The sequence below is a fragment of the Thunnus maccoyii genome, chromosome 9, assembly GCF_910596095.1.
Source record: "Thunnus maccoyii chromosome 9, fThuMac1.1, whole genome shotgun sequence".
Classification (NCBI taxonomy): domain Eukaryota; kingdom Metazoa; phylum Chordata; class Actinopteri; order Scombriformes; family Scombridae; genus Thunnus; species Thunnus maccoyii.
In genome coordinates this window covers 13,827,541-13,841,882 of record NC_056541.1, presented here as the reverse complement: position 1 = coordinate 13,841,882, position 14,342 = coordinate 13,827,541, and the positions used below count along the sequence as shown (strand labels likewise).

Sequence of the window (14,342 nt, the reverse complement as noted above, 5' to 3'; positions counted from 1 at the left end):
ATCGTCCTACACAATTTTTGGATGAAAATTGATTGTACACTTGCCTCATGCAATGTTTACATTTAATTCAATGCTAAAAACAGCAAAAAGATGCAATAATAGAATAGAATTGAATATTAGACTCCATTCATACTGTATATTCCTGAAAAGATTGAACTGTTTCCCCAGTTTGTGTAGAAATGTTTTCTTCCTTTGACTTCTCTCCAGAGCAGCAGCTCAGGTAAGAGCTTCCTGTTTTGCTGGACAGCGAGCAAACTAGAGGGTGCTAAAATTCTTCCATGTTTTGTTTTACAAAACTGTCCCACCCCAGATTCAACCTGTCACCTCCTTTGGCTCAGAGCCAAGGAGATTTACTGTAATTATAGCCAAGGGCTGTCCTCCCATAGTACTTATGGAGAACAAAAACACTGGCTCACTGACAGGAGGGACAGCAGGTCAACAGCCCTGCTACTGTATACACAAATGACAAAGAATTATTATATTTAGACTAAATCAACTCAATATTTAAGGTGCAATATCATCCTTCCTTGTTTGATTTGAGGGTATTTTACTATTTTAAGGGTTGTTTGCAATTGTTTAAACATGACCAGACAAATTTAATGTCCTAACAAGCTTCAGGAAGCAGTCGACCGTGATGCTGAGTAACGACGAGCCTTTTCATGGCTTTATATGCAGAATGCTGCAGGGCAAAGTGAAGCTCCTACTTCTTTACTTGTGTGTATTTATCTGGTCTGTCTCCACCTCACATAAAGAGCACCCTCTACTGTCACATCATTGGTCCTGCTCTATACTGTTTTCTTTTCTATTAAAACAAACTACAACAGTGCTATTCACCTCAGAAAAGCAAGTTATGTGTGTTTGACCAATTATTATCTTTAACTTCCAAGGATTAAAATTGCTATGGGGGGAAAAACAAATATAAATTCATGATAAATGTCACAATGGATTAACATTTAACAAACTTTAGTATATTATATTAGCTATTATTTGTTTGACAAATGCTTCATTGAACATTTTTAGCTGTAAAATGCCCTAAGACAGAACAAAATAAATGTAGATTGCATTAATAATAAAGAGTTAATGTGCTTCAGGGTTTTACACTGCAACAATTAGTGTATTAGTTGCAAACTATTCAATTGATCAGCAATTATTTTGATAATTGGTTAATCAGTTTGAGTCATTTTTAAGAAGAAAATTTCCAAATTCTCTGATTCCAGCTTCAGAAATGTGAATATTTTCTGGCTTCTTTGGTCTTCTATGATTGTAAACTAAATGTATTTGGGTTTTGGACTGTTGGTCAGGACAAAACAAGACATTTGAGGACATCACCTTGGGCTATGGGAAACAGTGATCTACATTTTCCACCATTTTACGACATTTTATGGACCAAACTACTAATCGATTAATAGAGAGAAAATAAAATAAATGATAATGAAAATAATCATTAGTTGCAGCCCTAGAACTAATCCTGTAAAGCTAGAGCTAAATACAGACTATGCTTTTGATTTTTGTGCTTTAGAAAAGGAAACACTTATTATTTTCTTCACTGTGCTTACTGGCTAGCCTATTTCAATTTTAATATCAAAACAGAAATAAGTGTGGAAATAAATAAAGAAATGATATACATAAATGTGAAAATAAATACATAAATATGGAACTAAATAAATGCAAATAAAAGAAATGTATAAATGAGTCAAAAATGAATGAATAAGGTTTAAAAAGTGTGACTAAATGAATATATAAATAAATGAAGAAATAAAGAAAAATGTATTATTTGTTTATTATTGCACATTTATTCCTTTTTTATTTTTTTAATAATAGTCATTTATTTACTTTCTGTGTCACTTTTAGGCCCCCATAAAAACGGGAGCTAATGTGCAGATTGTAGATTGATGAAATTCACGTACAGTTTTGGTTCCAAACGTTGCTTTTATCAATTTGTTTTCAACCTTTGCACTGCGTTAAAGACAGTGTTTACTGTAGTTTCGGGCTATTTTTTACACTTGCATATTATTCGCTCATGTATTACGAGCAAATACATCTTCTGTGCATAAAATAATAAAAATACGTAATATTTGACATGTCTTACTTTTGCTTAATGACGACTCCCGTGTCTGTTAGCAGCGGAGCCGACGTTTGGTTTGAGCCATTAAGACAGTTACAAATATCCAAGACTCCCCCTCCCCGGCGTTGAAATGGTATCGTCCAAAGATGGCATCCTCCGTGTTGAAGCGATGTGTGACTGCAGCTGTCAAAGTTAAACGTGTATCTCCGTCTCTTTCAGGTAAATACATCTTACACCCGACTACGATACAACCACGGTTTGGTTCTCGTACACAGTTTATTTAGCTTGTATTAATTTGACTAACATTTAGCTGTTTTGACAAGAAGAACTAAATGTCCGCAGTGCTTGTTGTTAGCTGACTGTTGGCAGCTAACCTTACCGAGGCTAATCTGAACCACAGTTTTCTGTCATTACACTTTTATTTAACTAATATTGTCTAAAGTCTGTCTTAAAACAATAGACAGGTGCCCAGATTAACATTGAAAGAGGTTTTCTTTATGTAATCATTCTTCTCTAAGATCCCCTTCAGGTGAACTTTCAATGTAAGTGATGGAGGCCAAAATGCACAGTGTGTCCACAAAGTCATTTTGTGAAAAAATGCATTTAAAAGTTGGTCTTAAGCTCGTATGAGGCTTCAGCAGTCTGAGTCAGTCACACTAAGTGGATATCTGCCACAGTTACAGACTATTTAGCATCAAATTCCCTCTTTGTGTTTCCTCACACAGTTTTACATTCCACCATTTACAATACAAATGCATTATGAGGGGATCCTATAATGGTCAGTATGAACAGGAGGAATGATTATGGCAAGGAGAACCTATTTCAATGTTTATTTGGGCTCCTAACTATTGTTTTAAGACAGACATGAAAAATTGTGAACCCGTCCTTTAACATATATGTCGTATCTTCATGACTTCATGTTTGTCTTTGCAGCTAGAAGATGGTTGCTCTCGTCAGCTTATACAGACACCAAAGTGTGGGAGGCAAGAGAGAAAGATCCTCAGAACCTGGGTAAGAGTGGTAACAGTAATGTTTCATCATAGCACATGTTTTGAACTGTCCTAATACCTATAAGATGTTGGGGATTATCAAAAGGATCCCATTGTGAGATACTGAAGGCTACAAAGGATACACTGGTTATATATTCTAAAGTCAGGCAAGAAAAGGCAGTGTTTGGAGCCTTTAAAGTAGTCTTGTCCTCCTATTATAATGCAGTTGATCTTGAGATGTAAATTTTGAATGATGTTTTTGTACTGACTAAAATGTGTCAGTGGCACCCAACATTATTTTTGTTGTATGGATTGCTGCATGCAGCAGTCCAGCATCACATTTTACTGTGTGTGCAGGTGATCAACACACGGTGGCAGTGTAGCGCTACAGCGACATGGTGCACTGTTTGGTAACCTCACACAACCCAGTCTCACATTAATATGTGTAATAGCTACATTGGTGCACAGCGCAAAACATATTAGTTTCACAATAACAGCTCTAAAATTGTGAGATGCCTATGTTTTGGGTTTTTTTGGCCTATTCTTTTCTATTGGCCCGCATCCACATCACATTACTGTCAAGTTCCTGTCTGCGAAAACAAAACAAAACAAAAAAATGGCTGACGTTCCTTTTATTCTCAGTGTTTCAGCATGAAAATGTGTTTTGATAACAATTCTAGAGAGAAATGTGCATTTGATTTTCATAATCTTCGTTCAGTGAATGTATATGATGTTTCGTTTGTCAGTTATTACGAAGATATTTTCACACTCTCACTTTTCGTTGCCATGGTGGTTGCTATGGATACTGCTATCGCTGAAACCGTAGCTTGCATGTTGTTTGAATCATTGTCTTTGCATTGTGTAGTTATCTGAGCTGTTATGTGTATTTGTGATATTTTATGTAACGGTTTGATGACGTTCCTTCAATAAAAAAAAACGTAGATTTTCAAAGTGCCACAGGGATGAATTTGAATTTGAAATCCAGAATTTGAAGCTTTACAATTGGCTGACTGGAGAACCCGCCTCACTGTCACTGTGTTAAGGTTTTCTTTTAATGATATCTTTAACATTTCTCAACACAAAAACACAAAAGTGTCCTTGATAACTCAACAATACAAAGAACATCATCAAGCAGTTACATAAAATAACACAAATAACACAACAGCTCGGATAACTACACAACACAAAAGCAATGATTCAAACAACATGCAACTACGTGGTTTCAGCTATGGCAGCCTCCATAGCAACCACCATAGCAACCACCATAGCCTGAAAATATCTTTGTAATAACTGACATACTAAACATCATATACATTCACTGAACAAAGATTATGAAAATCAAATGCACATTTCTCACTAGAAATGTTATCAAAATGCATTTTAATGCCGAAACTATCTTAAAAAATTGCATTTTCCACTGCGAATAAAAGGCATGTCAGCCTTTTTTTGTTTGTTTGTTTTTGGTTTTGTTCAGACAGAAACTTGACATTCATCTGACGTGGACACAGGCCAATAGAAAAGAATAGGCCAAAAAAAATCATCTCATAATTTTAGAGCTGTTATTGTGAAACTAATAAGTTTTAAGCTGTGCACCAACATAGCTATTACACACATTGATGTGAGACTGGGTTGCCTTACAATAGTGTAGATAAACATTCACACAGTTTACCAGGGATAAGTTTTGTAAAATGTTTTCATAACTGATGATGGAGTAAAATTATCCAATACATTCTGGTTTGTTTTGGGAACTTTTGCCACTGTGACGCAGACTTAAATTTATTTATCACATAATTAACTGAATAATAATAATAATTTTGTTTGTTGTTCTTTCTTTTCCTTTTTTTTCACGTACAGCTGTTCTGGCCACCACCATGGACAGGACATACGAAAGAAACCTTCCAGTTAGCTCTCTGTGTGTGTCGCGGGTAAGCTGTATTGACATTTTTACGTCCTGTATTTCATCAATTGTTGTAAACTTGTCACTGATAAAGCAATAAACACGTTTGAAATTGGAGGCGCAGGGGGACAAAGTTTTATTCTGTGTTTGTTTTTCAGTTTGTTGACAACATATCGTCTAGAGAGGAAGTCGATCAAGCAGAGTATTACCTTTACAAGTAAGAGAAGTCATACTCTCTCTGCGTCGGTTTCTGCATCTACATTTTCTGTGTCAAATATGCTGCTCAGTGCTGGTTTTTTGTGTGAGGTACCAACTTTTGTGCTTTTCTTGGAATGAATTGTCTGTTTGGTTTGTCTGTTTTGGTTTATGTTCAGTCACATGCTTTTCTTTGTTCTGGGCAACTCCAGACCTTTCCTGTTTACTCCTTCCTCTGGAATCTGGTCCATTCTTGTGATTACAAGATTTAGTATATTTCCCAATCGCACCCCTTGTTCAGAGCACATTCGTTTTCATAATCTGGCGGGAGTGAAATAACTACCTTTTCACTTTGGGAGGTTTGTAAATAGTAATTGTTCTTACTAATACCTTCAGCTATTTTTGATTTGTGTGTATTTCATTTATAAATCCTGATTTTTGCTAATAAAGCTGTCTTGTTGGTGAGAAATTCGCAAATTAATTTTGTCTCATTAGCTGAAATTGTTTTCCACAGACTCGTGACATTTAAGTGTGATTGCATATCATTTCTTCTCTCTTCCTCACATTTCCTGCAATTCTCCATTACACCTTAATGAAGAAAAACTGTGACGGAAATACAATATAACCTTTTGTGTGTGTGTTTTTTTCCCTGCAGGTTTCGTCATAGTCCAAACTGTTGGTACCTGCGAGACTGGACCATTCACAGCTGGATCAGACAGTGTCTAAAATACGGGGCCAGGGAGAAGGCCCTGCACACACTTCAAAACAAGGTACGCAACACATTGTGTTCCCTCCGTTTATTCTTTACAGACAATAAACTAGACAAAGGGTTGAAAAGACACCTGAAAACAATTTCGAAGAGAAGATTTTCATAATCAGAGAGAAAATCAGATCAGAGTGTTGTGGCAGAAAGAGGTGGATGAAAGAGGAATCAGCTGGTCGAGACACAGGTGTCAGAGGGGGAATCTCTTTATTCACAGTGGCCCTACTAACAACGTAGTCAGAGATATCTTCCAACATGACAGAACGTGACATGCCTATTATACTGAAGACAGGCTGTGTGTGTGTGTGTGTGTGTGTTCAATTTGCGTGACAAGTCTCATCCTGTTTACCAGACTTTTTGGCTATCCTAAATTTTAAAGAAGAATGGGACATTTCTCAATTTCGCTTAAATTTGGACTTTAACCAAATTTGATGAGTGTTTGTGGGGTATTCCGCCTCTTTCCCAATATCTCCAGATATCTCCTGTCTTGGTTCGGTGGACTGACATGTTTGGCATCGGTACAGGTCACCGCGACCTTGCACTCATTCCTAGTCACAGTTACCTGACCCCCATTCTCCTACAAGAGGCTCCTGATCAGGACTGACAGCTGCAGTTATCTGGCAGTGAGAAGGATTACAGATTCAATCTTAACCACCCAGATTTATTTTCAAACTGATCTGAGCAGCACAAATAACATCAAACATGTTTGACATTTTCAACCCAGCGTGCGTACTGTTCCTAAATGAGCTGTAGTATTTGGGCATCATTGAATTATTGCAAGAGCAGAGACGTCCACTTGCCAATGAGGTGTTTACAGTGAGGTAAAGCAGAGCGTATGGCTGCCTCTGTTGTTGTTTTGATTTGTGTCATCTTGCTGTGAGATTAGAGGTCTTGATGTCAGTGGTGCATCAGGAGACAGCGTTTTTTGTGTGTGTGACGTACACCATCTTTGCTAAATCATGTCAGGTAAACACTACAGTACATAAATAAAACGTGTTGTTTTGTAAACAAAAATCTTGTGTGTGTGTGTTTGCAGGTCCAGTACGGAATATTCCCAGATGACTTCACCTTCAACCTGCTCATAGATTCTTACATTAAGGATGGAGACTTTAAAAGTAAGGCACTTTCAAACATGTTTTCAATCAAACATTTGGACAAAATATGATACAGACAGATTGAAATATCCTTGCAGGTTTCCAAAAAACATTCTTGTTGACTTAATATGTGAGTGACTGCAGCGGTGGGAGCAGTCAAATCAGATTTCAAACTTTTCTTTCTTTGTTTGTAAAATACAGATGTGATGGGAATGCGATTAGTCGTTTGGTCTGTAAAATGTCAGAAAATGGTGAAAAATCTCAATAACTGTTTCCCAAAGCCCAAGATGCAACCTTGAATTGTCCTAAGCAATAGTTTATAAGCTAAATATATTCAGATGACTCTCCCAGAAGACGGAAGAAACCAGAAAATATTCACATTTATTTATTCTCTTGTATTTATTTATAAGAACAAAACACATTAATTAGTATTTCTGTATCGTGCTAGTGTTAGCCAGCTGGCAACAGATTAAAGACAGAAGACAAATAGATGCCATAAAGGCAACAGCAGCAAGACATCATCATGCACAAGGAAACATCAAACCATTGGTACAATAATACAGCAACATGTAGCAACGAAACACAACCAAGCAATCCTGATTATAACCATTTTTGAAGCATGCAGACATGCAAAGTAACAATAAGCTACAAGATATATATGAAATATGATAATCATACTGTAAATCTTCAATAATTTAAGAAACTGGAGAGAGAATTTTAGTTTTTGTTGAAAAATGACTCAAAATGATGTAAATGTAAGTGATTTAATTTTCTGTCAACCAACTAATCAACTAATCGTTGCAGCTGTGTTTCAGTCGTATTTTAAATTTTTACTACAACAAATGATAGATTCGAGTTTGTTTAGTACTTAAAGTACAGTACATGAAATGTCAGTATTTTGACTGAATTCTGATATTGATTTTACTCATAATCATGTGATTTTTATGAAACCTAACACTTTCATTCCCCCTGTCTCTTTCAGTTGTTGGATTTGTAAGAAAAAAATCTGTAATATTAGCTGAAAATAATATCAGCAATAGCAACAAAGTAACATCTGAAAAGAAAAAAGAAAAGCAATGATGACTTTGATTACAGAGTGTAATTAGTGACATAATGTTTTGTTGTAATATCCAGGTGCGTGCTCTGTGGTTGAGGAGGTGATGCATCAAGAGGCCTTCGACCTTCCCTCCACACAGATCCTGTCTCTGTATGCTCTGGGCAGTTACCTAGCAACCAGACCACAACTCACTGTGAGTGAAACAGGAGAAGCGACAACATGGGAGGTGTTATGAAAACAAATGATCCCAGAATGTTCTTAAAATTGGAAATGTATGACCTTGGGCACTTACACTGAAGTCATCAATTTCCTGATTCTCAGAGTGATGAATGAGGGGGTTTTGTTTAAAAATGCTACACGTTCATTTTTGGAAAAAAAAAAAAATGGTTGCCTGAAACTCATTAGTGAGCCATTTTGTGAAGGACTAAGACAGACGCTTTAAAATAAAACACTTGTGCCTCACTGTTCAGGTGTTACAGGAGAGGGCGTTGGGAGCATCACTGCTCATCTGTGGACTGAAACAAGACAACACTGCCGGACTCAGCGCTCAGCTACTCGGCAATGCTCTCCTCGGTGTGTATTTGGGCTTCTTCTCTCACAGCCTTGTATCAGTTATTTTGGCAGAAGTGGATTAATCCTGTGTTGCTGCTCGTCTCATTTATCCTCCTCTTTCTTCTCTGTGCAGGCAAGATAGAGATGCTAAAGGGCATACATGCCGTATTCAAAGGGATGCCTCTCCACTGGACCCGTGGATATCTGGGCCGAACGCTGGCTGTCATGGAGAGTGTGGCGGCTGCTCCCGGTAGTGACGTCAAGCTGTCCAAAGACACAGTAAGGATAGAAATATACAATCCTGCTTGTTCATCACAAAGCTGTTTATCATCTACAGGTTTTATTTTTGTATGTACAGTGAGAAATATAAAAATAAGACATTGTCGTTTAGGATTAGGTAGTTATTTTGTGGCACTGCTCTGAACGGTGACATCACAAAACATCTCCAAAGTCCAGACCATATAATGTGGTCCCAAGGTTACCACTCTAACATGAAGAAAACCCAGGTGACTCTTAGGTCTGTTGAAGACTAGCTAATCGTAGTCAATTGTCAGAAAAGTAATCGGCAACAATTTTGATAATCAAATAATTGTTTCAGTCATTTTTCCAGCAAGAATACCAAAATTTCACTGTTAAATGTGACTATTTGCTGAGTATTTTTAAGTTTTGGACTTTTGGTCAAATAAAGCAACACTTTTGAATAAGTTAACTTAGATTTTGGGAAATTGACATTTTTCACGTTTTTTCTGACACTCTACAGCCTAAAAGATTAATCAATTAATTGACTAAATAGTCTGCAAATTCATCGATAACAAAAATAATCATTAGTTGCAGCCTTAATTATGTCACATGATATAATCAAAGACAACATGAGTAAAGGATGCCTTCAAAGTTGTTTTTCTCTTTTCTTTGACTGAAATGAGTGAGTAGTTTCCTTCTTGGTCTAATCTTTGACTCAGACCTGGAGAGATTCATGTCTTGTCTCATGTAATCTTTAGAGATTATTGTTAATTTAAATGTGGGGGGGGGGGAGTATGCAGGTTTTTCAGGGTAGCTCAAATCTGGTTAGCAGGTTCCTGCACTTGGCCAGTTCTTTGAAGTCGGTTTTTTAAAAAAAAAATATTTTACAGAGTGGGCAAGCAATTAGAACAAATCAAACACATAGATAGACACACGCCTTAATACCAGTGAGAGCAAACATTATATCATAGCGTGCAGGAAAACAAAACAGCACTATAGCAACAAACAGCACACAATGTATGTACAACATTAACATACAGTACAGTCCTCATACAACGTACACAAGTGCAAGATATAGACAAACATGCTGCACAAACAGAGATCACAATGTGCCACATCACGTTCCCTCCTGAAGTCATTTGTGTCGGCGGGAATGAACTTTTGTTATCGATCTTTTCTATTGACTGCAGGTTTGACGTCAAACACATCCTCTAGACTTTTGCTGTAACATGAATCTGTAATAAACGTTCTTTCAAATAGGATTCTGTACATAAAATCAAAATGTCAAAGTGTCTGAGTCACACAACAGAATTATCAATACACACAGACACGGTAGAGGCAGACTGCTGTTACTCTCCAGGTGAAGGACTTGACACAGACAGTCTTCATCTGCTGAGACAGAACACACATGCTGTCATATTGTTGTTATTTTTTTTTACATATATGCATGCACACAGTCGGGCGTAGCGCCTCTAATCTGGCTTGTGCTGTCCAATTCAATAGTTCAGCTTTGTCCTTGTCTAATGAGATTTTGAAGAGCCTGGAGCACTGAGGACGTCTGTGAGAATCACTGCAACAGGAACTAAACAGCCTGTGTCAGACAGCGGCGCAGCAATAATGTAGACAGAGCAGATAACACCGTAGGACAGAGAGGGAATATTAAATCTCAGATGAAGGTGCTGGTGACTGCTGCCTCTGGTTGCAGTTAATCTTATGTTTTTTTCTAAGATTAAGAGGTAAGTTGTCAAATATCATGTTCAGCGTTTTTCATCATTATGCGTCTCTTCTGTAATCATTCGAATAAGCAACAGCATCTTTTTTAAAAAGTTGAAAACAACAAATAAAGGCATTTCAGATAGTTATAGCTCTTTCAGGACCTGCTGAACTGCACTCAAATTTTCAAACATAAACTTAAAAAATACTCCCTCCGCATACCAAACGTAATTTTTGTGTTATTTTCCAGCTGGACTACATGAATAACTTGCTGCAGGAACTATCTTCTACCTCAGACTCTGACTCCTCTGGAGAGGAGTCCGCAGGAGAGGAAGACAAGAAAGAGGACGCCGTAGATGAAGATGACCAGGCAGAGCGGGCAAATCTATCTACTTATACCAGTAGATTCAAGGTGGGGGTTTGGTGTCTACACCAGGTGTGCTTTTGTTTGTAGCAGCCCCTGAATTTACATCAGTTTTTTCCTTGTCAGGCCGGTCCTGTAAACGTGACAAACAGGGTTTCCTGCCGTGTCCGGGGTTGTAACTCAGAGTCTTCCAAGTCTAATCTCAGTGAGCAGCATACTGAGGGTTTTTTTTTTAAATTGATTGTTCTGAAATCTGATTAAATAGGTTCTCTAAACTCTCCACAGGGAGACATTTAAAATGGTTCCAGCTACATTACCACACGTGATGTTAATATAACTCTAACGACATACTCGTGTGGTGAAATATCTATCTCAGTCATTTTTATTTCTACTCTGAAATCATCAGAAATCTGTGTCTTCCTGGAAGATGAGAAAAGCTCATCAGACTTTCTTTAAACCAATGGTCTACGCTGAAATATGGATCTTTAGATAGTCAGAGTGCATTGGTTTTGAGATATTTTGCCTTTTCTTGAGAAAAAACTCTAGTCTAGATAATTGTGAGCTGGACTGACTGCTGGTTGGGATCTCTGTATAGTAAAACTGTAATTTAGTCTTTCCACTCATTGTTTTGTAACGTCAAGCCTATATACTGCTTTACTTTGTTGATGAATTCAGAAGGAGAAAATCAGTATCTGATGATTCAACTGAGAGAAAAACTATTTCACCAGTGACTCTCTGATAGATTCTTCAAATCCTTGAATTTAAGTGAACCGCACTCATCTAATAAGTCTGTTTTACGGTTCGACTTGTTTAACTGATCAAGTTTGTGTCTTATAAATCAGATAGCGACCAGCCAGTGTTCCAAAGCTACAGATATATAAAACAGACTAAACCCTGTAAAAATACACTGTTTTGTTCTTTTCTCATTTTACTTATTCATTATAGTTGTAAGTGCTTGGTTATATTTTTAATTATGTATCGATATGTCTAAAGCTCATCTATCCCAAAGGGAAGATTGTCCATTCAGTTTCTATTAGTTAGTTTAGCTCACTGGATAATTTTGTCCCCATGTTGTATTGGATTGGATTTGATTAGTTTAGTTTGGATTGGATTTAACTTTATTGTCAGATTTATTTTAAGTTTGACTTGCGGCACATGGAGAGCCCTGTTTATATACGAAATTTAACAAAACAGCACACTTTAACAAACAGCTGCATTATATTCAATTCGATTGCTTGCTTTGACATTCAGTGTCTTACAAACACAATTTATACATGTGTAAACTGTGATGGTCTTTTTGTGGTCTAAATGTTGTTCCACAGCAGTTATGTTTATGTCACTATAGTATGTTGTTTGAGACTAGACTGCGACTTTGACTGATAAACTCCTAAAGCCAACAGTTATAATCAGTATTAGTCTTTTGGGGGTTTTATAAGCACATTTTTCTTAAAATGATACATGGACTCTGATTTCTTTATCTGAAGATCTAAATTTTTCTTGGACTGTGACTGTCATGGGATTTGGGAATATTAGCTTATTATCAAAACAGCTTAGATATTTTCTAAAGGGGCTGAACTGATAGGAGTTGTTTAAATGTAGTCAAATGATATTTGTAACCAAATCATTGAAATGCAGTGATGACTGATGCCTTAAACCTCTTCCTGTTTCGCTGCCTCTCCAGGAACTGAGCAGCCAGCTGGAGTCTCAGGGTAAAGTGGACGCTGCCTCCTTCCAGGCTTTAGTGACTGCTCTGGCCCAGCAGAACCTGGCTGCTGCTGAGAAACCAGACCTGGAGCAGTATGAGAGCCGGGTGCTGGCCTGGGAGGCCGAAAAGAGGCAGCTGATCCAGAGGGAGAAGGAGATGAGGGAGAAGGCCGAGCAGGAGAAACAGGAGCGGTTAGCTGCCAAGGCTGCAGCCCAGATGGGTTAGAGACACTGAAGATGAAGATGAATCAGAAATCATTGAACTGTCCACTGAGTATGTGTGTTTAAAATGTTAAAATACTAAGAAATCGAGGATAATGTCTCTAAAATTGTCAACTTTTCAATTCTGCTGGTGTCACAAGTCATGTTACTTTTGTATATATCACTTATTGTGTGCTCTTTTTATAATTTAATTTGGGCCAATTCAAATATTCTGTTGTCATTATGTCAAAATAAAACTGATATTCATTCTCATTCGTATCAGAAATTCTGTTTCTAAATGATTGTTTTTCTGTTGTAGACGGTGGGATGATATCATTATTAGAACATATGCTCACATGAATTGGGAAATCTGACTGTCGAGTGACCTCATGTAAGCAGAAAGAAGGGAGAGCTGGGGAAAGATCTTACCATCACATCCTCCCACTCCTTTTCCTCTCTGCCTGCAGACATCTGTGTTGTGTGTGTGTATGTGTGTGTGTGGTCTGTCATAGGCTACTTTTGGGGACAAATTGAAGACTTGGGACCAATTAACAAGGGACAGCTTGTCCAATTGGGGGCAAAAGCCGTGTCCACAATTGGGAAAAAGCTGATTTTTGTGTCAGTGGTTAAAGTTAGGGTTAGGCAAGTAGTGGTTACAGTTAGGGTAAGTCTCCAGGAAATGAATATAAGTCTATGTAATGTTCCCAGAAGTGACTATGATCTGATATGTGTGTGTGTCTGTCAAAAGCATCTTTGGAAGTTTTCTCACAGGGGTATGAAAGGAGTATTGCACAGAAGAATTAGCTGATAGCCAATCTCGAGAAAGCTGAATTCTTTGCATGGAAAGGAATGTATTTGTGACCGGAAATCTTTCCGTTCACAAAGGAAAACATAAATAATGCAGTAAAGATCCTGATAAATGTGAGTAACTTATCACCACCTCTGTAAAATGTCAACATTGGAGTGCTTTCACATAATGACAAGCAAGTAAATTAGTACAATATGCGCACTTAAACTGACAAATGATGTGGTTGTTATGTTTAGACGCTGCAGAAAGATAAGATAATAGATCTTTGGAGAAGAAAATGCTGTTGTGGAAGTGCACATAATGCCTCCATTCCACATTATGTTGCTGCTATTCAGTATTCAGAGCATGATCCTGGGAAACGACCTGGTATGCAGTCCAGAATGAATGTGCAGCACGGAAATGCTTAAACAGGAACAATTGAGTGATCCCGAGGCTCCTTGCTGACTGCGTTTCTGAGAGAAGCTCTTCATTCACAGTCAATATTTTCTTATGTAAGATGACGAAATGTCATTTAGTAGTTTGGAAGTATCGTTAGTCATATTCAGTAACCTATCAATACATGGAGGAGTGACTGATAACCACTCGCTGACATTGAGCTTGATGATGTATTCTTCACGGTCTCGGTCTCAACTCAAAGGTTCACACTCGTTCTGGAGCTCTTGACCGTATCACACCTCTCATCCTCATCAGTAGATTGAAT

General features: G+C 37.5%; 1 protein-coding gene across 1 annotated transcript; it reads left to right on the top strand.

Annotated features, from left to right (window-relative positions):
- The first annotated feature begins 2,179 nt into the window (after positions 1-2,179).
- mrps27 (mitochondrial ribosomal protein S27) lies at positions 2,180-13,107 on the top strand. The gene is made up of 11 exons (XM_042421229.1): positions 2,180-2,284; positions 2,999-3,076; positions 4,909-4,979; positions 5,110-5,168; positions 5,802-5,916; positions 6,946-7,024; positions 8,138-8,253; positions 8,531-8,633; positions 8,746-8,891; positions 10,816-10,977; positions 12,611-13,107. The coding sequence occupies exons 1-11, from the start codon at positions 2,212-2,214 to the stop codon at positions 12,857-12,859; spliced, it is 1,251 nt and encodes a 416-aa protein (XP_042277163.1). The 5' UTR covers positions 2,180-2,211; the 3' UTR covers positions 12,860-13,107.
- Positions 13,108-14,342: the final 1,235 nt, after the last annotated feature.